At 46.8% G+C, this 22,310-nt stretch overlaps 2 protein-coding genes across 2 annotated transcripts in view; one reads left to right on the top strand and one right to left on the bottom strand.

The window, feature by feature from the left end:
* Positions 1–14,927: 14,927 nt before the first annotated feature.
* Positions 14,928–20,198, top strand: TMED9 (transmembrane p24 trafficking protein 9). The gene is made up of 5 exons (XM_054487213.2): positions 14,928–16,487; positions 16,664–16,764; positions 17,767–17,892; positions 18,254–18,400; positions 19,387–20,198. The coding sequence occupies exons 1-5, from the start codon at positions 16,304–16,306 to the stop codon at positions 19,534–19,536; spliced, it is 708 nt and encodes a 235-aa protein (XP_054343188.1). The 5' UTR covers positions 14,928–16,303; the 3' UTR covers positions 19,537–20,198.
* Positions 19,614–22,310, bottom strand: part of LOC129036305 (SUMO-interacting motif-containing protein 1-like) — a 61,396-nt gene continuing 58,699 nt past the window's right edge. Inside the window, exon 5 of the mRNA XM_063665619.1 lies at positions 19,614–20,751. Within this exon, the coding sequence (XP_063521689.1) occupies positions 20,569–20,751 (183 nt within the window). The 3' untranslated portion in view covers positions 19,614–20,568. The remainder of the gene's footprint in view (positions 20,752–22,310) is intronic.

The raw sequence follows: 22,310 nt of genomic DNA, 5'->3' as shown, positions 1-22,310 counted from the left end.
CTGCAAGCTCCACCTCCCAGGTTCACGCCGTTCTTCTGCCTCAGCCTCCCGAGTAGCTAGGACTACAGGCACCCGCCACCACGCCCAGTTAATTTTTTTTTTTTTTTTGTATTTTTAGTAGAGATGGGGTTTCATCGTGTTAGCTAGGATGGTCTTGATCTCTTGACCTCGTGATCTGCCCGCCTTGGCCTCCCAAAGTGCTGGGATTACAGGCATGAGTCACCGTGCCCATCCAGGACTGGTCTATACTTTTTACAATAGCCACTGATAACTTTGATTTTTTAAAATTAACTTTTTTTTCATTGAAAATGTGAAAGATGGCCAGGTGCAGTGGCTCATGCCTGTAATCCCAGCACTTTGGGAGGCTGAGGCGGGAGGATTGCTTGAGCCCAGGAGTTCAAGACCAGCCTGGGCAACATAGCGAGACTCTATCTCTAAAAAAAACACGAAAGTTAGCTGGGCATGGTGGTGGGTGCCTGTAGTCCCAGTTACTTGGGAGGCTGAGGTGGAAGGATTGCTTGAACTTGGGAGGTTGAGACAGCAGTGAGTGATGATTGAGCCACCACACTCCAGCCTGGGTGACAGAGCAAGACCCTATCACAGAAAAGAGAGAAAGAGGGAGAAAAGATGCCCATGGCAAAACAAACAAAACAAAACAAAACAAACAAAAAATTTCCTTAAGCAGTAAAAAAAGAGTATGTACTTAAAGATCTCTTGATCTGATGTTATATTTTCTTCCAATTTGGCCTTGAGGTCTCTCTCTGGGAAGTGGCTATGAGTTCTAGCACTGCCCTGATGGGGATCTGGGGGAGCTGTTTACAGTGTACCTTTCACAGGATTTTCCCTTCCCTTCCCTTCCCTCCCCTCTCCTCCACCCACTCCCCTCCCCTGCCCTTTCCTTTCCTTTCTTTCTGGCAAGGTCTCACTCTGTTGCCCAGTGGCATGATCCCAATTCACTGCAGCTTCAACCTACTGGGCTCAAGCACTCCTCCCACCTCAGCCTCCCAAGTAGATGGGACCACAGGTGCATTCCACCATGCCTGGCTAATTTTATTTTTTGTAGAGATGGGGTCTCACTGTGTTGGCCAGGCTGGTCTCAAACTCCTGATCTCAAGCAATCCTCCTGCCTTGGCCTCCCAAAGTGGTGGGATTACAGGCACCAACCACTGTGCCCGGCCTCACAGGATACTTTATCCTGGCAGATGGACGCTCAAGTGTCCAGCCTGCGACTAGTGTCCCTCTCACAGGAAACCTGTCTATACTGGCACACACCCTTGTGGCTTTTGTCTGAACTGGGTCCAGCTTATTCCTAACAAGTTTGTCAGGAGAGTTGGGTTATTAGGGTGTGTCAGTCAGGTGAGACATGGCGGGGACGGCACAATGAAACACATGAAATAGCAGGGGCAGCTGATTACTCACAGACACCAGAGAGAATAGGGGTGCCATGTAGTCCTCTGGGAAGTCCAGAGACAGTGGGGAACACAACCAGTGGGTAGGGTGGGGGTGTGTGAGAGAGGACTTGTGGGACTGCCTTTATTAAGTAAATGGGCATTATTCTTTAGGCTTTCCTGCAGGCAGTATGAATTGGCTATTTAAAAAGTTTTTTTTTTTTTTAATTTCCATAGGATTTTGGGGAACAGGTGGTATTTGGTTACATTAGTAAGTTCTTTATTGGTGATTTGTGAGATTTTGGTTTTGGTGCACCCATCACCCAAGCAGTATACACTGAACCTGATTTGTAGACTCTTATCCCTCACCCCCTTTGCACCCTTTCCCCCTGAGTCCCCAGTGTCTATTGTGTAATTCTTACGCCTTTACAGCCTCATAGTTTAGCTCTCAGTTATGAGTGAGAACATACGACGTTTGATTTTCCCTTCCTGAGTTACTTCACTTAGAATAATAGTCTCCAGTTCCATCCAGGATGCTGCAAATGCCATTAATTCATTCCTTTTTTATGGCTGAATAGTATTCCATAATATATATATGGGTATATATATATACCAGTTTATTTATTGATGGGCATTTGGGTTGGTTCCACGTTTTTGCAATTGTGAATTGTGCTGCTATAAACATGTGTGTGCAAGTATCTTTTTCATAGAATGACCTCTTTTCCTCTAGGTAGATACCCTGTAGTGGGATTTCTGGATCAAATGGTAGTTCTACTTTTAGTTCTTTAAGGAATCTCCACACTGTCTTCCATAGTGGCTGTACTAGTTTACATCCCCACCAGCAGTGTAGAAGTGTGCCCTGTTCACTCCATCCACACCAACATCTATTATTTTTTGATTTTTTGATGGTGGCCGCCCTTGCAGGAGTAAGGTGGTATCGCATTGTGGTTTTGATTTGCATTTCCCTGATCATTAGTGATGTTGAGCATTTTAAAGAAAACATGCATGAAAGGGGAAACATTTACATGACCCTAGTGATGACCATTAGGTTTTATCGTGGTCAGCAGCTATGGCGTGTGTTGCGTTTTGAGTCAGTGGGATGAGGAATGAGTGAATTATATCACAGGCAACTACATGGGGACAGGAAGTTTTAACTAGGCCAAAGGCGAAAGGGTATGGCTGGGCTTCAGACAACTTATGCCAGACCCAAAAATAGATGCAGAGACAGCAACTATACAAATTTATGGCATCTGGTGTTGGTATTTTCACAAATTGTGTTCAATTTATGAAAATTCACTGAGAGGTAAACATTTAGCTTATGCACTTTTCTGTCTTTGTTTTGTGCTTCAGTAAAACATTTACAAAGCAGCTTCCTCTCCCACAATAGCTCCCCAAACCCCTGTTCCTCTTTTATATAAGCAAGCATAGTTACCAATTTCTTACTGATAACCAGATAGCCATTCTTTTTTCATGGCTATATAATATTTAATTACAGAAGTGTGCCATAATTTATTTTTTTGAGACAGGGTGTCACTCTGTCACCAAGGCTGGAGTGCAGTGGCACGATCTCAGCTCACTGCAACCTCCGCCTCCCGGGTTCAAGTGATTCTCCTGCCTCGGGCTCCGGAGTAGCTGAGATTACAAGTGTGTGCTATCATGCCTGGCTAATTTTTGTATTTTTAGTAGAAACGGGGGCATTACCATGTTGGTCAGGCTGGTCTCAAACTCCTGACCTCAGGTGATCCACCTACCTTGGCCTCCCAAAGTGTTGGGATTACAGGCGTGAGCCACTGCACCTGGTCCATAATTTATTTCTTTTAATTTTTATTTATTTATTTATTTATTGAGGCAGGTCTCACTGTCACCCAGGCTAGAGTACAGTGGCACAATCACAGCTCACTGCAGCCTTGACCTCCTGGGCTCAAGCAATCCTCCCACTTCAGCCTCCTAAGTAGCTGGGACGACAGGAATGTGCCACCACGCCTGGCTAAGTAGTTGGGACTACAGGTGCGAGCCACAACACCTGGCTAATTTTTGTGTTTTTTTTGTAGAGACAGGGTTTCACCACGTTGCCCAGTCTGGTTGTGAACTGCTGAGCTCAAGCAGCTCTCCTGCTTCAGCCTTCCAAAGTGCTGGGATTACATGTGTGAGCCACCACGCCCGGCCTATTTTTAAAATTCCTTATTAGTGGAATAGATATAAATCAAAATTATTAAAGTAGCTGCATCTGGAAAGGGATGGAGAGAATAAGGATTTAATTTTATTTGTAATAATTTTGTTCTTTAAAACATACCTGATAGTTTAGTACTTCTGCTTCTGAGAAGATGATATAGACATACTTTTCTCCATTCCTCCGGCTAGGTACAACCAAAATCCTAACTAAAAGAGGAGTCTCAAATCAATAATCTAAACTACTTCTGGCCGGGTGCAGTGGCTCATGCCTGTAATCTCAGCACTTTGGGAGGCTGAAGAGGGCAGATCACCTGAGGTCAGGGGTTCAAGACCAGCCTGGGCAACATGATGAAACCCCATCTCTACTAAAAATACAAAAATTAGCAGAGCGTGCTGACACATGCTTGTAATCCCAGCTACTTGGGAGGGTGAGGCAGGAGAATTGCTTGAACCTGGGAGGTGGAGGCTGCGATGGGCCGAGATCTTGTTACTGTACTCCATCCTGGGTGACAGAGTGAGACCTTGTCTCAAAAATCAAAACAAAACAAAACAACAAAAAAACCCCACAAACTCCTACTTCAAGTCACTAGAAAAAGAAGAACAAACTAAATCCAAAGCAAGCAGAAAAGGAAAAAATAACAAGCAGAAACCAATGAAATTGAAAACAGAAAAGCAACAGAGAAAATCAATGACACAAAAAGCTGATTCTTTGAAAAGACTGATAAAATTGACAAACCTCTTACAAGACTGATGAAGAAAAAAGAAGACATAAATCACCGGTACCAGTAATGAAACGGGTGACATCAGTACAGACCCTGCCCACATCAGAAGGATCATAAGAGAATAATTCCATGGACAATTTCACATACATATGTGGGGGTGTGTGCCGCAGACCTCAACTCAACGATGGATGAATAACGTACACTGAAACAGATATTCTGCTGGTCAGTCAGGCCGATTGTCCAGGCCCCCTACAGACTTCCAGGAGAGTGCTGTAAACAGTTGAGACGTGACCCCGACTCCCCACCTCCTACTCGCTGGCCTTCTTGGCATTTACTTAGCACACATTAAACACAGCAAAAGTCTCAAGTAAACACCATTAGAGGGTAATCAACCTGGTCGCCTTCCCCCGCCTCCCCCAGAGTGCCATCCTGCCCACAAATGATTAAAGGTTACTTTTAGAACCACATGAGTAAACAAGCTATTTAGATAGACTCCTCTACATTCCTATGTTAATTACTCTTGCTATGGCTCAAAGAGGATTAGGCCGCTTTCAGCCAAACTATCTGAAGCTATGCAAAAACCTTTTGGCCTTCCAAGAAGGTTTGTGTTTTATTTTATAATTTTCCCCACCATCCTGACTGAACCCCTACATACATAAATGTAACAATTTAGGCAAAATAGATCAATTACTCAAAAAGCACACACTATCACAACTTACCAGTATGAAGTATACTTTCAATAGACCTATAGCTATTAAGGAAATTTAATTCATAATTAAAACACTCCCCAAAAGGAAATTTCAAGGCCCAGATGATTTCACTGGAGCATTCTACCATACTTTTTTTTTTTTTTTTTTTTGAGACGGAGTTTCGCTCTTGTTGCCCAGGCTAGAATGCAAAGGCGCCTTCTCAGCTCACCAAACCTCTGCTTCCCAGGTTAAAGTAATTCTCCTGCCTCAGCCTCCCGAGTAGCTGGGATTACAGGCATGTGCCACCACACTGGCTAATTTTGTATTTTTAGTAGAAACAGGGTTTCTCCATGTTGGTCAGGCAGGTCTCGAACTCCTGACCTCAGGTGATCTGCCCACCTCGGCCTCCCAAAGTGCTGGGATTACAGGCGTGAGCCACTGCGCCCGGCCTCTACCACACTTTTCAGATGAAATTGACATCAATTCGGCCAGGCGCAGTGGCTCACGCCTGTAATCCCAGCACTTTGGGAGGCCGAGGTGGGCAGATCACGAGGTCAGCAGATTGAGACCATCCTGGCTAACATGGTGAAACCCCGTCTCTACTAAAAATACAAAAAAAAAAAAAAAACAGCGAGGCGTGGTGGCGGGCACCTGTAGTCCCAGCTACTCGGGAGGCTGAGGCAGGAGAATGGCATGAACCCAGGAGGCGGAGCTTGCAGTGAGCGAGGTCACGCTACTGGACTGGACTCCAGCCTGGGCAACAGAGCGAGACTCGTCTCAAAAAAAAAAAAAAAAAAGAAATTGACGACATCAATTCTACATAATTTCTTCCAGAAAATAGAAGAGGAGGAAATACTTCTCAATTCATTTTATGAAGCTAGTAACAAACACCCTGATACCAAAGGCAGACAAAAACAGTGTAACAAAACTGAAGACTAATAGCATTTAGATAAAAGAATCCTTAACATATTAGCATAGTTATTACCATAACAAATTCAGCTATATATAAAAAGTATTATATACCATGACCTGGGTGGGGATTTATTCTAGGGATGAAGGACTATTTCAATATTCAAAGATTAATCACTGTAATCCACCATATTGACAGCCTAAGGAAGAAAAATCACACAATCATATCAATGCAAAAAAAAAAAAAAAAAAAGAGCATTTGACTAAATTCAACATGCATTCATGGCAAAAAAAAAAAAAAAAAACCCTCTTAAAAAATGGGGATAGAGAGAAAATTCCTCAACTTGGAAAAAAAGCATTTATAAAAAAGCTACAGCTCACTTTTTTTTTTTTTTTTTGAGACAGAGTTTCATTTTGTCGCCCAAGCTGGAGTGCAGTGGTGTGATCACGGCTCACTGCAGCTTTGACCTTCTGGGCTCAAGTAATCCACCCACCTCAGCCTCCCAAGTAGCTGAGATCACAGGCATGTGCCATGATGCCTGACTAATTTTTTGTATTTTTAGTAGAGACGGGTTTTCACCATGTTGCCCAGGCTCATCTCGAACTCCTGACCTCAAGTGATGGGCCCACCTTGGCCTCCCAAAGTGTTGAGATCATAGGCATGAGCCACCGTGCCTGACCTCACATTATTCTTAATGGTGAAAATCTGAAGGCTTTCCTCCTAAAATTAGCATTAAGGCAGGGAGGTCTGCTCTCACCACTGCTATTCAACATAGTACTGGAAGTTATAGCTATAGTTGTAGTGCAGGAAAAAGGAAATAAAGGCATATAGATTAGAAAGGAAGACATAGGGCTGGATGTGGTGGCTTATGACTGTAACCCTGGCCCTTTGGGAGACCAAGGCAGGAGGATCACTTGAGGCTAGGAATTTGAGACCAGCCTGGGCAACACAGAGGGACTCCATCTCTGGTTAAAAAAAAAAAAAATTACCTGGGTGTGGTGGCATGCTCCTCTAACAGCTGAGACTCAGGAGGCTGTGGCAGGAGGATCCCTTGAGCCCAGGAGTTTGAAGCTGGAGTTGGAGCTATGATGGCGCCACTGCATTCCAGCCTGGGTGACAGAGTGAGACCCTGTGTTCCATGAAAGGGCCTTATATGCAAAACGACCTCCAAATGCCAAAAGAGCCAGGGAATCAAAGAAGGAGGCACACAAATCCAGTTTGTCGGTATTGGGTGATTTATTAGGGAACTTACAGGTAGAAGCATGGTCTTGGGAAGATGCAAAACAGGTAGATCTCCACAATTACTCCCCAGACCCAGGGCTTATATGTCACAGTGTCTCCGGAATTGGTGGGTTCTTGGTCTCACTGACTTCAAGAATGAAGCCGCAGACCCTCGCAGTGAGTGTTACAGCTCTTAAGGTGGCGAGTCTGGAGTTTGTTCCTTCTGATGTTCGGATGTGTTCGGAGTTTCTTCCTTCTGGTGGGTTCGTGGTCTCTCTGGCTCAGGAGTGAAGCTGCAGATCTTCGCGGTGAGTGTTACAGCTCTTAAGGCAGCGCATCTGGAGTTGTTCGTTCCTCCCGGTGGGCTCGTGGTCTCGCTGGCTCAGGAGTGAAGCTGCAGACCTTCGCGGTGAGTGTTACAGCTCTTAAAACGGCGCGTCTGGAGTTGTTGGTTCCTCCCGGTGGGCTTGTGGTCTCGCTGGCTTCAAGAGTGAAGCTGCAGACCTTCGCGGTGAGTGTTACAGCTCATAAAAGCAGCGTGGACCCAAAGGGTGAGCAGTAGCAAGATTTATTGCAAAGAGCAAAAGAACAAGGCTTCCACAGTGTGGAAGAGGACCCCAGCGGGTTGCCACTGCTGGCTCGGGCAGCCTGCTTTTATTCTCTTATCTGGCCCCACCCACATCCTGCTGATTGGTAGAGCCCAGTGGTCTGTTTTGACAGGGCACTGATTGGTGCGTTTATAATCTCTGAGCTAGACACAAAGGTTCTCCACATCCCCACCATATTAGCTAGATACAGAGTGTCCACACAAAGGTTCTCCAAGGTCCCACCAGAGTAGCTAGATACAGAGTGTCCATTGGTGCATTCACAAACCCTGAGCTAGACACAGGGTGCTGATTGGTGTGTTTACAAACCTTGAGCTAGATACAGAGTGCCAATTGGTGTATTTACAATCCCTGAGCTAGACATAAAGGTTCTCCACGTCCCCACCAGACTCAGGAGCCCAGCTGGCTTCACCCAGTGGATCCCGCACAGGGGCTGCAGGTGGCGCTGCCTGCCAGTCCAGCGCCATGTGCTTGCACTCCTCAGCTCTTGGGTGGTCGATGGGACTGGGCGCCGTGGAGCAGGGAGCGGCGCTCATTGGGGAGGCTCCGGCGGCACAGGAGCCTATGGAGGGGGTGGGAGGCTCAGGCATGGTGGGCTGCAGGTCCCCAGCCCTGCCCAGCGGGAAGGCAGCTAAGGTCCCGTGAGAAATCGAGAGCAGCGCCTGTGGGCTGGCACTGCTGGGGGACCCAGTACACCCTCCGCAGCCGCTGGCCCGGGTGCTAAGCCCTCATTGCCCCGGGGCCGGCAGGGCTGGCCGGCTGCTCCGAGTACGGGCCCGCCAAGCCCACGCCCACCCGGAACTCCATCTGGCCCGCAAGCGCCGCACGCAGCCCCGGTTCCCGCTCGCGCCTCTCCCTCCACACCTCCCTGCAAGCTGAGGGAGCCGGCTCCGGCCTTGGCCAGCCCAGAAAGGGGCTCCCACAGTGCAGCGGTGGGCTGAAGGGCTCCTCAAGTGCCGCCAAAGTGGGAGCCCAAGCAGAGGAGGCGCTGAGAGCGAGCGAGGGCTGTGAGGACTGCCAGCACGCTGTCACCTCTCAACAGGAAAAGAGGATATGTGTTCCAGGGAGGCAACCCTCCAGAACAGGCAAGAATGCTATATGCATAATCGCCTATAATTTGTGTGATAACATCAAGGTTGACATGTAAACTAGGGACACTAAGGACAGTAAATAAAGTAGGAATCAGGAGGCATTCCTGGGACTGGGACTAATCAAAAATCAACATGGCAGGTTAGCATCCAAGATGGAGTCACTTTGTCTCCACACCCCATGTCTAAGAAAAAAAAAAGAAAGGAGAAGAAAGGAGGAAATAACTGTCTCTATTTGCATATGCCATGATTATCTACATTGAAAATCTCAAAAAATCTACAGAATATTCCTAGAACTAATAAATGAGTTTAACAAGTTTGCAGGATATAAGACAAAGAAAAAAGCCAATTGTATATCTGTATACTAGCAATTCACACATGAACACAGCAATTTAAAGTGCAATACTATTTACAATAACCCTAAAAGGTAAAATATGTAGGTATAAATCTAGCAAAAATGTACTAGACATATATGCTAAAAACTACAAGAAAGCAGGCCAGGCGCGGTGGCTCACGCCTATAATCCCAGCACTTTGGGAGGCCGAGGCGGGCGGATCAGGAGGTCAGGAGATCGAGACCATCCTGGCTAACACGGTGAAACCCTGTCTCTACTAAAAATAGAAAAAATTAGCCGGACGTGGTGGTGGGCGCCTGTAGTCCCAGCTACTCAGGAGGCTGAGGCAGGAGAATCGCTTGAACCTGGGAGGCGGAGCTTGCAGTGAGCTGAGATGGCGCCACTGCACTCCAGCCTGGACGACAATAGCTAAACTCTATCTAGAAGGGAGGAAGGGAGGGAGGGAGGGAAGGGACCCAAATTAAGGCAATGACATTTTAAAAAGTGTAAACATGGAGAGAGATTGAAGTTCTAGCAACTGTAATGAGACTAGAAAAAAAGAAATAAAAGACATGCAGATTGGAAAGAAAAAGAAAACTGTCCTTATTTGTAGATGACATGATTTTCTATACAAAAATCCCAGGGAATCTACAAAAATCCCCTAGAACTAATAAAGGAGTTAAGCAAGTTTGCAGTATACAAGAGAAACACACATAAATTAATCACATTTCTATATAAATATAACAATAAACATGAGGAAACCAAAATTAAAAACACAATACCATTTACAATCACTCTGGAAAAAAAAGAATTACTTAGGTAAAATCTTAACAAAACATATATCTGTGTGCTGAAAATTATAAAATTCTGATAAAAGATATAGCAGAAGATTCAAATAAATGCAGAGACATACCATGCTCATGGAGTGGAACATTTAACATGGTAAAAATGGAAATTATTTCCAAATTGGTATACAGGTTTAACACAATTTCTTTTTTTTTTTTTTTTTTTGACTTGGGGTCTTGCTCTGTATGCAGTGGCATAATCATAGCTCACTGCAGCCTTGAACTCCTGGGATCAAGGAATCCTCCCACCTCAGTCTGCCAGTTAACTGAGACTACAGGTATGCACTCCCATGCCCAGTTAATTTTTTTTTTTTTTGGCAGGGGTAGAGATGAGATCTTGCTTTGCTGCCCAGGCCTGCTTCAAGCAGTCCTCCTGCCTTGAACTCCCAAAGTGCTGAGATTACAGGTGTGAGCCACCACAACCAGCTGATCTTTAAAATTTGTTGTACAGACGGGATCTTGCGATTTTGCCCAGGCTGGTCTTGAACTCCTAGCCTCAAGTAATCCTTTGGCCTTGGCTTCCCAAAGCTCTGAGATTACAGGCCATGAGCCAGCATGCCTGACCAGCTTAACACAATTTCTATCAAAGCTCCACCAGCATAATTAAAACATTTTAGAAAATTAGAGATAAGGGGCCAAGCATGGTGGCTCATGCCTGTAATCCCAGCAGTTTGGGAGGCTGAGGATGGTGAATCACTTGAGGTCAGGAGCGAGTCAGCCTCCTGAAAACCAGCCTGGCCAACATGGTGAAACCCCATCTGTAATAAAAATACAAAAATTAACCAGGCGTGGTGGCACACACCTATAGTCCCAGCTATTTGGGAGGCTGAGGCAGGAGAATCACTCGAACCTGGGAGGCAGAGGTTGCAGTGAGCTGAGATTTCTCCTCTGTACTCCAGGCTGGGCAACAGAGCAAGACTCCATCTCAAAAAATGAAATGAGGCTGGGTGCAGTGGCTTATGCCTGTAATCCCAGCACTTTGGGAGGCTGAGGCGGGCGGATCATGAGGTCAGGAGATCGAGACCATCCTGGCTAACACGGTGAAACCCCTTCTCTACTAAAAATACTTGTACTCCCAGCTACTTGGGAGGCTGAGGCAGAGGAATGGCGAGAACCTGGGAGGCAGAGCTTGCAGTGAGCTGAGATTGTGCCACTGCACTCCAGCCTGGGCGACAGAGCGAGACTCCATCTCAAAAAAAAAAAAAAAAAAAGAAATACAATAAAATTAGCGATAGGGTCTCACTATGTTGCCTAGGCTGGAAAAAACTGGGTGTTCACAGATGCAATCCTAGTGCATTATAGCCTCGAACTCCTGGGCTCAAGTGATCCTTCCACTTCAGCCTCTCAAGCAGCTGGGACAACAGGCACACTACTACACCTGGCCATAACTAAAACTTTTTGGAAAAGGAAGAATAAAGTGGGAGAAATCATCTTGCACAATGTCAAGACATTATATAGTTACAGTAATCAAGACCGTGTGCTATTGGTAGAAGGATAGACACATAGATAATGGGATAGAATAGAGAACCCAGAAACAGACCCACATAAATATGCCCATCTGATTTTTTACAAAGGTGCAAAAGCAATTCAATGGAGGAAAGATAGTCTTTAAAAAATAGACTTTATTTTTTGGAGCACTTGTAGGTTCACAGCAAAATTGAATGGAAAGCACAGAGATTTCCCATATACTCCCTACCCCACCACCCCCTCACACACAACTTCCCTGATATCAGCATCCCACTCAAGAGTGGTATATTTGTTACAATCAGTGAACCTGGATAGACATATCATTATCATCCAAAGTCCAGTTTACACTAGGGGTCACTCCTGGTGCTATACATCCTATGGTTTTGACAAGTGTATATTATATTGACATGTATCCAACATTGTAGTATTATATAAAATTGTCTCTTTTTCTTTTTTTTTTTTTTTTTTTTTTTTTTTTTTTTTTGGAGACAGAGTCTCTCTCTTGTCCCTCAGGCTGGAGTAGAATGGCACGATCTCGGCTAACTGCAATCTCCACCTCCCGGGTTCAAGTTATTCTCCTGCCTCAGCTTCTCAAGTAGCTGGGATTACAGGTGCCTGCCACCATACCTGGCTAATTTTTGTATTTTTAGTAGAGATGGGGTTTTACCATGTTGGCCAGGCTGGTCCTAAACTCCTGACCTCAGTTGATCCGCCCTCCTCGGCCTCCCAAAGTGCTGGAATTACAGGTGTGAGCCACCATGCCCGGCCCTGTGTGCAGGGTTTTTTTTTTTTGTTTTCTTTTTTTTGAGACGGAATCTCGCTCTGTCGCCCAGGCTGGAGCGCAGTGGCGCGATCTCAGCTCACTGCAAGCTCCACCTCCCGGGTTCACGCCATTCTCCTGCCTCAGCCTCCCGAGTAGCCGGGACCACAGGAACCTGCCACCACGCCCGGCTAATTTTTTTGTATTTTTTTTTTTTAGTAGAGACGGGGTTTCACCATGTTAGCCAGGATGGTCTTGATCTCCTGACCTCGTGATCTGCCCGCCTCGACCTCCCAAAGTGCTGGGATTACAGGTGTGAGCCACCGCGCCCGGCCTGTGTGCGGGTTTTTGTGTGGACATAATTTTTACTTCATTTGGGTAATTACCAAGGAGTGCAGTCACTGGATCATATGATAAGAGTATGTTTAGCTTTGTAAGAAATTGCCAAACTGTCTTCCAAAGTGGCCATACTGCTTTGTATTCCCACCAGCAATGAATGAGAATTCCTGTTGCTCCACATCCTTGCCAGTATTTGGTATTGTCAGTGCTCTAGATTTTGACCATTCTAATCAGGGCATACATACTAGTATGTATGTCATTTTTGCTTTAATTTACAATTCTCTAATGACATGATGATGAACATATTTTCATAGGCTTGTTTGTCATTGTTATTATTTACTTATTTTTTAGAGGCAGGGTCTTTCTTTCTCCCAGGCTAGAGTGCACTGGAGCCATTATGGCTCACTGCAGCCTCGAACTTCCCAGTTCAAGCAATTCTCCTGCCTCCACCTCCTGAGTAGCTGGCATTACAGGCGTGGCATGCCTGGCTACTTTTTGTATTTTTAGTAGAGATGGGGTTTCACCATGTTGGTCAGGCTGGTCTCAAACTCCTGACATCAGGTGATCCACCCGCCTCGGCCTCCCAAAGTGCTGGGATTACAGCCGCCGAGTCTGGCCACCACTGTGCATTTTTATTTATAATAGTGCCAAACTGGAAACAGCTCAGATGTCCTTCAATGATGAAACAAACTGTGGCATATCATACAATGGCTATTACTTAGTGGATTCTTTCCAATTTTTTTTTTTTTTTTTTTTTTTGAGATGGAGTCTCGCTCGGTCGCCCAGGCTGGAGTGCAGCGGTGCGATCTCGGCTCATTACAAGCTCCGCTTCCCAGGTTCGCGCCATTCTCCTGCCTCAGCCTCCTGAGTGGCTGGGACTACGGGCGCCCGCCACCACGCTTAGCTAATTTTTTGTATTTTTAGTAGAGATGGGGTTTCACCATGTTAGCCAGGATGGTCTCGATCTCCTGACCTCGTGATCCACCCGCCTTGGTCTCCCAAAGTGCTGAGATTACGAGTGTGAGCCACCGTGCCCGGCCAAAGTTAACTGTTTTTAAGTGTACAATTCAGTGGGATTAAGTACATTATATTGCCATACAACTCTCACCACCATCCATCTACAGAACTGTTTTTATCTTGGAAAACTGAAACTCTATACCTATTAAACAATAACTTCCTACTCTCCCTGTCCTCCAGTCCCTGGCAACCACCACTCTGCTTTCTGTCTCTGTGATTTTAACAACTCTAGTACCTCATATACATGGAATTACCCAGTATTTATCATTTTATGTCTGGCTTATTCCACTTAGCGTAATGTTTTTTCAAGGTTCATCTATGTTGTAGCATGTGTCAGAATTCCCATCCTTTCTAAGGCTGAAAGGATTTCCATTGTGTGGATGTACCATATTTTGCTTATCCATTCATCTACTGATGAAGAACTGGGTTGCTTCCATTTTTTTTTTTTTTTGCTTGTGAATAATGCTGCTGCGAACATATGTGTACAAATATCTCTTTGAGACCCTACTTTTAATTATTTTGAGGATATATCTAGATATGGAATTGCTGAATCATATGGTAATTCTATTTTTATTTATTTTCAGACAGTGTCTTGCTCTGTCACCCAGGCTGGAGTGCAGTGGCATGATCACAGCTCACTGCAGCCTTGACCTCCCAGGCTCAAGCAATCCTCTTGCCTCAGCCTCCTGAGTAGCTGGGACTACAGGCGCATGACACGAGATCCAGTTAATTTTTGTATTTTTCGTAGAGATGGGGTTTCGTCATGTTGCCCCGACTGGTCTTGAACTCCTGGGCTCAAGCAATCCTCCTGCTTCTGCCTCCCGAGGCGCTGGAATTACAGGCGTAAGCCACCACGCCCAGCCTATTTTTACTTTTTTGGGGAATCATTATACTCTTTTCTGCAGTGTCTGTACCATTTTACATTCCCACCAACAGTGCACAAGGGTTCAATTTCCCCACATCCTTGCCAATGCTTGTAGTTTCTTTCTTTTCTTTTTTTTTTTCTAGTGGCCATCTTAATGGGTATATGACGTAGTATCTCATTGTTCTTTATCTCATTGTGATTTGTGTTTCCCTAATGATTAGTGATGTTGAGTATCTTTTCATGTGCTCACTGGCCACTTGTTGATCATTGGAGAAATGTCTATTCAAGTCCTTTGTTGTGATTTTTGAATGAGATTGTTCTTATTTTGTTGCTGAGTTTTAGGAGTCTCTGCATATTCTGGATATTAATCCTTTGTCAGATATATATGATTTGCAAATATTTTCTCCCATTCTGTGCATTGCCTCTTTACTCTGCTACAGTGTCTTTTGATGCACACAATGTTTTAATTTTCATAAAGTCCAATTTGTCTATTTTTTCTTTTGTTGCCTGTGCCTTTAGTGTCATATCCAGGAAGTCTGTTGCCAAATCCGATGTGGTAAAGCCTTTGCCATATGTTTTCTATGAGTTTTATGCTTTGATTTTAAAAGTTCTGGGTCTTTTTGGGTGAATTTTTATCTATGGCGTTAGAGAAGGATCCACCTTCACTTTTTTGCATGTGAATATCCAGTTTTCCCAGCACCATTTGTTGGAAAGACTGTCCCTCCTCCCCGCATTGAATGGGCTTGGTCTCCTTGTTAAAAATTATTTGACCATATATGAGAGGGCATATCTTGGGGCTCTCTATTGTATTCCATTGGTCTATATGTCTGTCTATATGCCAGTACCACACTGTCTTGATGACTGGAGCTTGGAAGTAAGTTTTGAAATCAGGAAGTGTGAGTTCTTCAGCTTTATTCTTCTTTTTCAGGATTGTTTTGGCTAATCAAAATCCCTTGAGAGTATATGAATTGTACAATGAGTTTCTCTGTTTCTACAAAAAATGTCATTGGGATTTTGATAGGAATTGCATTAAATCTGTAGATTGCTTTGGGTAGTATTGACATCTTAACTATATTAAGTAAGGATGATTTTTTTTTTAATTACTGATTCAATCTCCTCACTAGTTATAGGTTTATTCAGATTATATTATCTACTCTGAGTCAGTTTTGCATTTCTATGAATTTGTCCATTTCATCTACGTTATCCAATTTGTTGGCTTATATTTGCTCATAGTACTCTCTTATGATCCTTTCTATTTTTGTAGAATTGATAGTAACGAGCCATTGCAGTCGGGATCTGGCAGCAGAGGCTGTGTGTGTGTGTGTGTGTGTGTGTGTGTGTGTGTGTGTGTGTGTTCGGAGAAATGCTTGAGAGGGTAACACCCGATTTAGGAGTGGACAGGGTATGAGAACAAAGAAGTGGTATGGGAGACCTTGCCTTTTTTTTCTTTTAATCTTTTTTGATAATACATTTGTGCATTATTTGGTCGTTCTCTTTAAATTCATTTTTAAAGGTAGAAGCTAATCAAGAGTGGTAGATGCTGTGCCAAGGAAAGTCAGGGATCTTAGGTTCGAATCCGGTCTCTGTTCGCAATTCGCTCCGCGACCTCAAACAAACGACCTCAGTTTCATCTATAAAAAACTGGTAACATCGTCAGTTGCCAGGCCATGAAGAGAGTCAACGGAAATAAGTTTTTATTCTAGGGCACCCGCTCTCTCTCAGGTAAAAGCCGCGCCCCAATCAGGTACTGCCGCGCCAGGGCCGCGGGACGTCTCGGGATTTGTGGTCCACCCGGCGGAACTCGCGGTCCCGGCAGGCACCGCGGCGGCGGCAGGGCGACGTGGCGCGGCCGGCTGCGGCTGCGCAGGCAGGGGGAGCAAGATGGCTGTGGAGCTGGGCGTGCTGGTCGTCCGGCCCTGGCCCGGAACCGGGCTGGGTAGAGTGATGCGGGCCCTCCTGCTGCTGCTGTGGCTGGCGACGCGCGGAAGCGCGCTCTACTTTCACATCGGAGAGACGGAGAAGAAGTGCTTTATTGAGGAGATCCCGGACGAGACCATGGTCATAGGTGCGGGGGCGGGGAGGAAGGGGCGAGTTTGGAACGTGACCGTGGTCTTGGGGTGGGGGATGCGAGACAGTCAGCTCTCTAGAGCCGGGAGGAGACGGCCTCGCTGTGCCCAGGCGGTCGCGGAACCCATGCCACCTCGCGCTCCTCTGACCTGGGCTCGCCCTGCTTCCCTCAAGGAAACTACCGGACGCAGCTGTATGACAAGCAGCGGGAGGAGTACCAGCCGGCCACCCCGGGGCTTGGCATGTTTGTGGAGGTGAAGGACCCAGAGGACAAGGTGAGCCAACCCCCGCCCCCTCTTCCTCTCCGCCAGCCTCTCAGCTAGGCGGGCTCTGGTACTTCCTTTTCTAGTTCCTGCATCTGCTAAAGTAGGAGAGACAGCTGATGTTGTGGGAATATCCTGCTGACTTGCCTGACCCTGCCAAGTTAGTTACCTTCCCGGAACCAGTTTCCCGGTCTGTGAAACGGGCGGATTAATTGTGGTGATAAAAATCAAAGAGTTTTGTCAACTCTTAAAGTCATCTAGACTTTAAGATTTCACAGAACATGATACTTTCCCCACAAAATGAGCAGCTTTTAATCTTCACAAGTAAAGATATTAAAACGAACGGCAAAACCCTTCAGCTCTCACTTTCCGTCACTTTTCATTAAAAAACAAACTCATGACGGGGTGTGGTGGCTCTTGCTTGTAATCCCAGCACTTTGGGATGCCGAGGCGGGTGGATCACTTGAGGCCAGGAGTTCAGGACCGGCCTGGGCAGCCTCCGTCTGGCAAACCCCGTCTCTAGTAAAAATACAAAAAAAAATTAGCCGGGTGTGGTGGCGCACACCTCTAATCCCAGATACTTGGGAGGCTAAGGCACGATAATCGCTTGAACCTGGGAGGCTGAGGCTGCAGTGAGCTGAGATAGCGTCACTGCACTCCAGCCGGGACCACAGAGTGAGACTCTGTCTCAAAAACAAAAACAAAAAAGAACCCCCCAAAAAACAACTCACACCAAAAAAGTTGAAAGGGCATGAGCTATAAAGGAAAGCCCTTCCCAGGAGCAGTCAGTCACTTGCCACCCTGATGTCAGACTCTCAGACTCTAAACACCTGCCCCAGAGCGTTCTCACACAAGCATATGGCAATAGCTGCTGACCAGCTTTGAATCTTTCAGTGTTGTGAGGTGCGAAAGGCTGTGCCTGTCAACTTTTGCAGTACTTAGAGCCTTAAGCACTGTTTTCCTCCATTCCCATCCCTATCATAATACTGACTGAAGCTTGTTACCTTCCTCCAGGTCATCCTGGCCCGGCAGTATGGCTCCGAGGGCAGGTTCACTTTCACCTCCCATACCCCTGGCGAGCACCAGATCTGTCTTCACTCCAATTCCACCAAGTTCTCCCTCTTTGCTGGAGGCATGCTGGTAAGTGGGCCCATGTGAGACTTGCAGGTTTCAGCCTTCATCCTTTGGTGAGGACTGGGGGACCGGTGGTGCTGTGGATGAGAGGATTATGTCAGATTTTGTGTCTCCTAAGAACACTGGGTTTCCAGTGGATATCCAGGACACAGTGACTGAGCTCTTTGTATATGCCTCACTCAGAGCACCAGCCCAGGCTTAATACTTGCTTGTGTGCCCAGAGTCCCATGGGGCTAAGACACTGAAGAGGGCCCAGTCTCTTGGCTAAATGAACAGATGAAGGAAAGTCGGGGATGAGCTGTCAGTCTCTGGCAGAAAGATGGAGCAGGGCTACCAGATTTCCCTTATCTCCTTTGTCTGTCCTCAGAGAGTTCACCTGGACATCCAGGTAGGTGAACATGCCAACGACTATGCAGAAATTGCTGCTAAAGACAAGTTGAGTGAGTTGCAGCTACGAGTGCGACAGCTGGTGGAACAAGTGGAGCAGATCCAGAAAGAGCAGAACTACCAGCGGGTGAGTGACTGGGCCGGGAGCAGTGGGCTTCTCCCTAGAAGCTGCCCACTGGCTCAGCCAGGAATTTCACATTAAATTCATTCTGAGACCTCCAAGGGACTTATCTGTACTGCATTGTAGGTTGTGGGGCGGGTATTACTAACTCGACCTTGTAATTGAGGATACAGACTCATAAGAGGCTGTCATTGCCCTAAATCACAGTTACACACAGAATGGCACAGTAGGATTTGATACCAACTCTTGGGTGCTGTTTCAGTGGGTCCACATGCTCCCAGGACCAGGGTCTCAAACTTACCGGTGACCAGGAACCAGAGAGTACCATGAATGAATCTGTGACCTTAAGGACTAGTAGGGCAGTGACCCATCTAAACAAGCACAGCCACTGTTCAGTGTCACCTGGGGGCCTCCTTGCAGAAATACCAGCCCTGGGTTTACAGATGTTCCATTTTTTTCAAGAGGAAATAGTCAGCATTTTTATGTGAACATTTTAATTTATTTTTTATTTTTTTCTATTGCTGCTGCACAAATTACCTGTGTTTTAAATGTTGACAAAAGACTGTGCACTGTGTGAGCCCAACAAAACATACACAAAGGCCAGATCCAGCCCCCAGCCTGCCAGTTTACAGCCTGTGTCCACCATCTTCAAGGAGCAGTCTGGGAGACCTAGGCAGAGGGCTTAGAGCAAGTCCACTCCTGTGTGCTCCAGGACAGCTCTGCCTCGTGGGGTGATACCATAACTACCTTACCTCTCTCTCAGGCACCAGGGCAGGACTAGGTGAGGGCTATGCCTGACAGATGAAGAAACAGACTTGGGAGAATGAGTAGGTTGCCTGAGGGTAAAGATAGTCCCCGGGTAGAGTGACACTTTGCAGGCACTTGGCTGGAACCTGGGCAAAGCTGGCTGACCTTGGGCATCCTCTTGGTCTGGGAATCCAGCAGTTGTAGCAGCTCCAGCCAACTCAGGCTCACCTTATATTCCCCTACAGTGGCGAGAGGAGCGCTTCCGGCAGACCAGTGAGAGCACCAACCAGCGGGTGCTATGGTGGTCCATTCTGCAGACCCTCATCCTCGTGGCCATTGGTGTCTGGCAGATGCGGCACCTCAAGAGCTTCTTTGAAGCCAAGAAGCTTGTGTAGCTGTCCCGGGCGTCACAACCCATCCTCCCAGGCTGGGGGAGAAAGGACCTCCTGGAACTGACTTCTTCTGTCAGGAGGACTGGTTTCCAGCCATAACTGTTCTGGAAGGGAGAGGGGCTGGAGGTACCCACAGGCACAAGCTGAAGGCAGCAGCTTGGCTAATACTGAGCAGGTGGTGGGGCAAATTCCTGCCCTCTCTCTCTGGCCTCTGGGCTCTTTGGCAGTCATCACCCAGGGGCTGGTAAAGCCCCTCCTCTTGGCACCTCAGAATCACAGTGTTACTGATCAGGGATGTGAGGCTGCTGTTGGGGGTCGGGGGAGGGGAATGGGCAGGCAAGCCAGTCTTCTGTCTTCCTTTGCTAACTTAGGGTTTTGAGCAGGTTGGGGTATGGTGCCTGTCATACCCACCTGCCACCCTGGGAACCTCACTGTTCTCTCTTTCAGCCTAGACCTGCTGATCCAGGGTGTGTGTGAGTTGAGGGTGGGTGGAGGGTTTGCAGTGTGGGAATGTGGCCCTGCAGTTGACCTGAGCTGCTTCACATGGTTGTCCATTCTGGGGCTTAAAGAACTGGGACCAGACCAAGTAGAGGCCTTGGTGCTGGTTGGGGTGGGGCCTGCAGAGTCTTAGTTACTGATTTCATTTTCAATAAATTTAGGTTTGTTACATGAGTTTCCCAATTAAAAAAAAAAAATGACTTCTTGTCCAGTGCAAGTTAATCATCAGTGGGCATAACTGCAAGGTGCTTCAGAGAATGTCAGTTCTTCCAAAGAGCAAAGCACTTCACGTTCCAAAGTGAATTCCCACCAGTCAGCTTCATTCTTTTCCTTCTTCTCCAGGCCTTCCTGTGGCAGGGAATAGTGGGTTTGTCCAAGATTATACAACAAGTAAATTGGGCTGGGGCTCAAATCTACACTCTTTCCTCCGTGCCAGCTCCCTGGTGAAGTTCCCTCTGTTTCTAGAGTCAGTAAGCAGGATTGTCATGGATGCTGCCAGGAAGTGCCTGGTAAGGAGGTGCATTGAGCAGGGGAGTGCTACAGGACAGCCACCCTGGGCTGGCAGGAACAAGGATGTTGATGGGCTAAACCAACAGCAAGTGATTTCAAGCAGGACCATGAAGGAGACGAAGGCTTCTGCTGGAAGGAGATGGCAGGACGGGTGGTTGGAGAAGTGGAGACAAACAGCTGGAATGGAGGTGGATGGGCGTTGTGAGGAAGCTGGAAAGGAAGGTTAGATTAGAGTTGGAGAAGCCTCGAGCCCCAGGTAAGCGATTTGGACATGCCTACCTTTCAAGAGGGGCTGCAGGCACCCACGGGCACAAGCTGAAGGCAGCAGCTTGGCTGGCTTAATACTGAGTAGGTGGTGGGGTAAATGCCTGCCCCCTGCCTCTGGCCTGTGGGCCCTTTGCAGTAATCACCCAGGGGCTGGTAAAGCCACTGACAGCCCTGTTGGCACCTCAGAATCACAGTGTTACTGATCAGGGATGTGAGGCTGCTGTTAGGGGTTGGGGGAGGCAAATGGGCAGGCAGTTTTGAGAAGAACCTTCTGACAAGAAATGTGAGGGAGGTTACAGCAGTGTGTGAGAAAGACCGGGAAGAAGGAGACAAGTTTGGGGGCTGCTTCCCCTAATGGGATGATGCAATCTGGGCTCATGCTGCCAACTAATTCTTCCACATGAAAGAAAGTTTTTTGGCCGGCCACGGTGGTTCACACCTGTAATCCCAGCACTTTGGGAGGCTGAGGTAGGTGGATGGCCTGAGGCCAGGAGTTTGAGACCACCCTGGCCAACACGGTGAAACCTCATCTCTACTAAAAATACAAAAAATTAGCCAGGTGTGGCGCGTGCCTGAAATCCCAGCTACTTGGGAGGCTGTGGCAGCAGAATCGCTTGAACCCAGGAGACAGAGGTTGCAGTGAGCCAAGATCGCACCACTACACTCCAACCTGGGCTACAGTGAGACTCTGTCTCAAAAAAAAGGCCGGGAGCGGTGGCTCACACCTGTAACCCCAGGACTTTGGGAGGCCGAGGCGAGCAGATCACAAGGTCAGGAGATCGAGACCAACCTGGCTAACATGGTGAAACCCCGTCTCTACTAAAAAAAAAAAAAAATACAAAAAATTAGCCGGGCGTGGTGGTGGGCGCCTGTAGTCCCAGCTACTTGGGAGGCTGAGGCAGGAGAATGGCATGAACTCAGGAGGCGGAGCTTGCAGTGAGCCGAGATCATGCCACTGCACTCCAGCCTGGGCGACAGAGCAAGACTCCATGTCAAAAAAAAAAAAAGTATTTTTAAAGAACAGCTTTAAAATTGCAGAAAAACTGTGAAGACATTTTCCCTATTATTAACATCATGCATTACTTTATCTAGACTTCTTTAGTTTTTACCTACTGTCCTTTTTCTGTTCCAGGATTTCACATCACATTCAGTCACTGTGTCTCCTTAGGCTCCTTTTGGCTGTGACAGTTTCTTAGACCTTCCTTGTTTTTGATGATTCCTTGACTGTTTTGAGGAGTACAGGTTAGGTATTTTGTACAATTTCTCAGCTAGGATTTGCCTGATGTTTTTCTCATGATTAGACTAGAGTTGTGGGTTTTTGAAAAGAGACCACAGGCTGGGCATGGTGGCCCATGCCTGTAATCCCAGCACTTTGGGAGGCAGAGGCAGGCGGATCACCTGAAGTCAGGAGTTCGAGACCAGCCGCCAACATGGTAAAACCCCATCTCTACTAAAAATACAAAAATTAGCCAGGCGTGGTGGCATGCGCCTGTAATCCCAGC

Source organism: Pongo pygmaeus, chromosome 4 (genome assembly GCF_028885625.2).
Source record: "Pongo pygmaeus isolate AG05252 chromosome 4, NHGRI_mPonPyg2-v2.0_pri, whole genome shotgun sequence".
Lineage (NCBI taxonomy): Eukaryota > Metazoa > Chordata > Mammalia > Primates > Hominidae > Pongo > Pongo pygmaeus.
This window is presented reverse-complemented; position numbering and strand designations above follow the sequence as displayed.

Excerpts from the sequence above, each read along its gene's own strand:
- TMED9 (XM_054487213.2), top strand. The coding sequence starts at position 16,304 with ATGGCTGTGGAGCTGGGCGTGCTGGTCGTCCGGCCCTGGCCCGGAACC. Across the intron at positions 16,765-17,766 it reads TGAAGGACCCAGAGGACAAG|GTCATCCTGGCCCGGCAGTA; the intron begins GTGAGCCAACCC and ends ACCTTCCTCCAG. Across the intron at positions 18,401-19,386 it reads AAGAGCAGAACTACCAGCGG|TGGCGAGAGGAGCGCTTCCG; the intron begins GTGAGTGACTGG and ends ATTCCCCTACAG.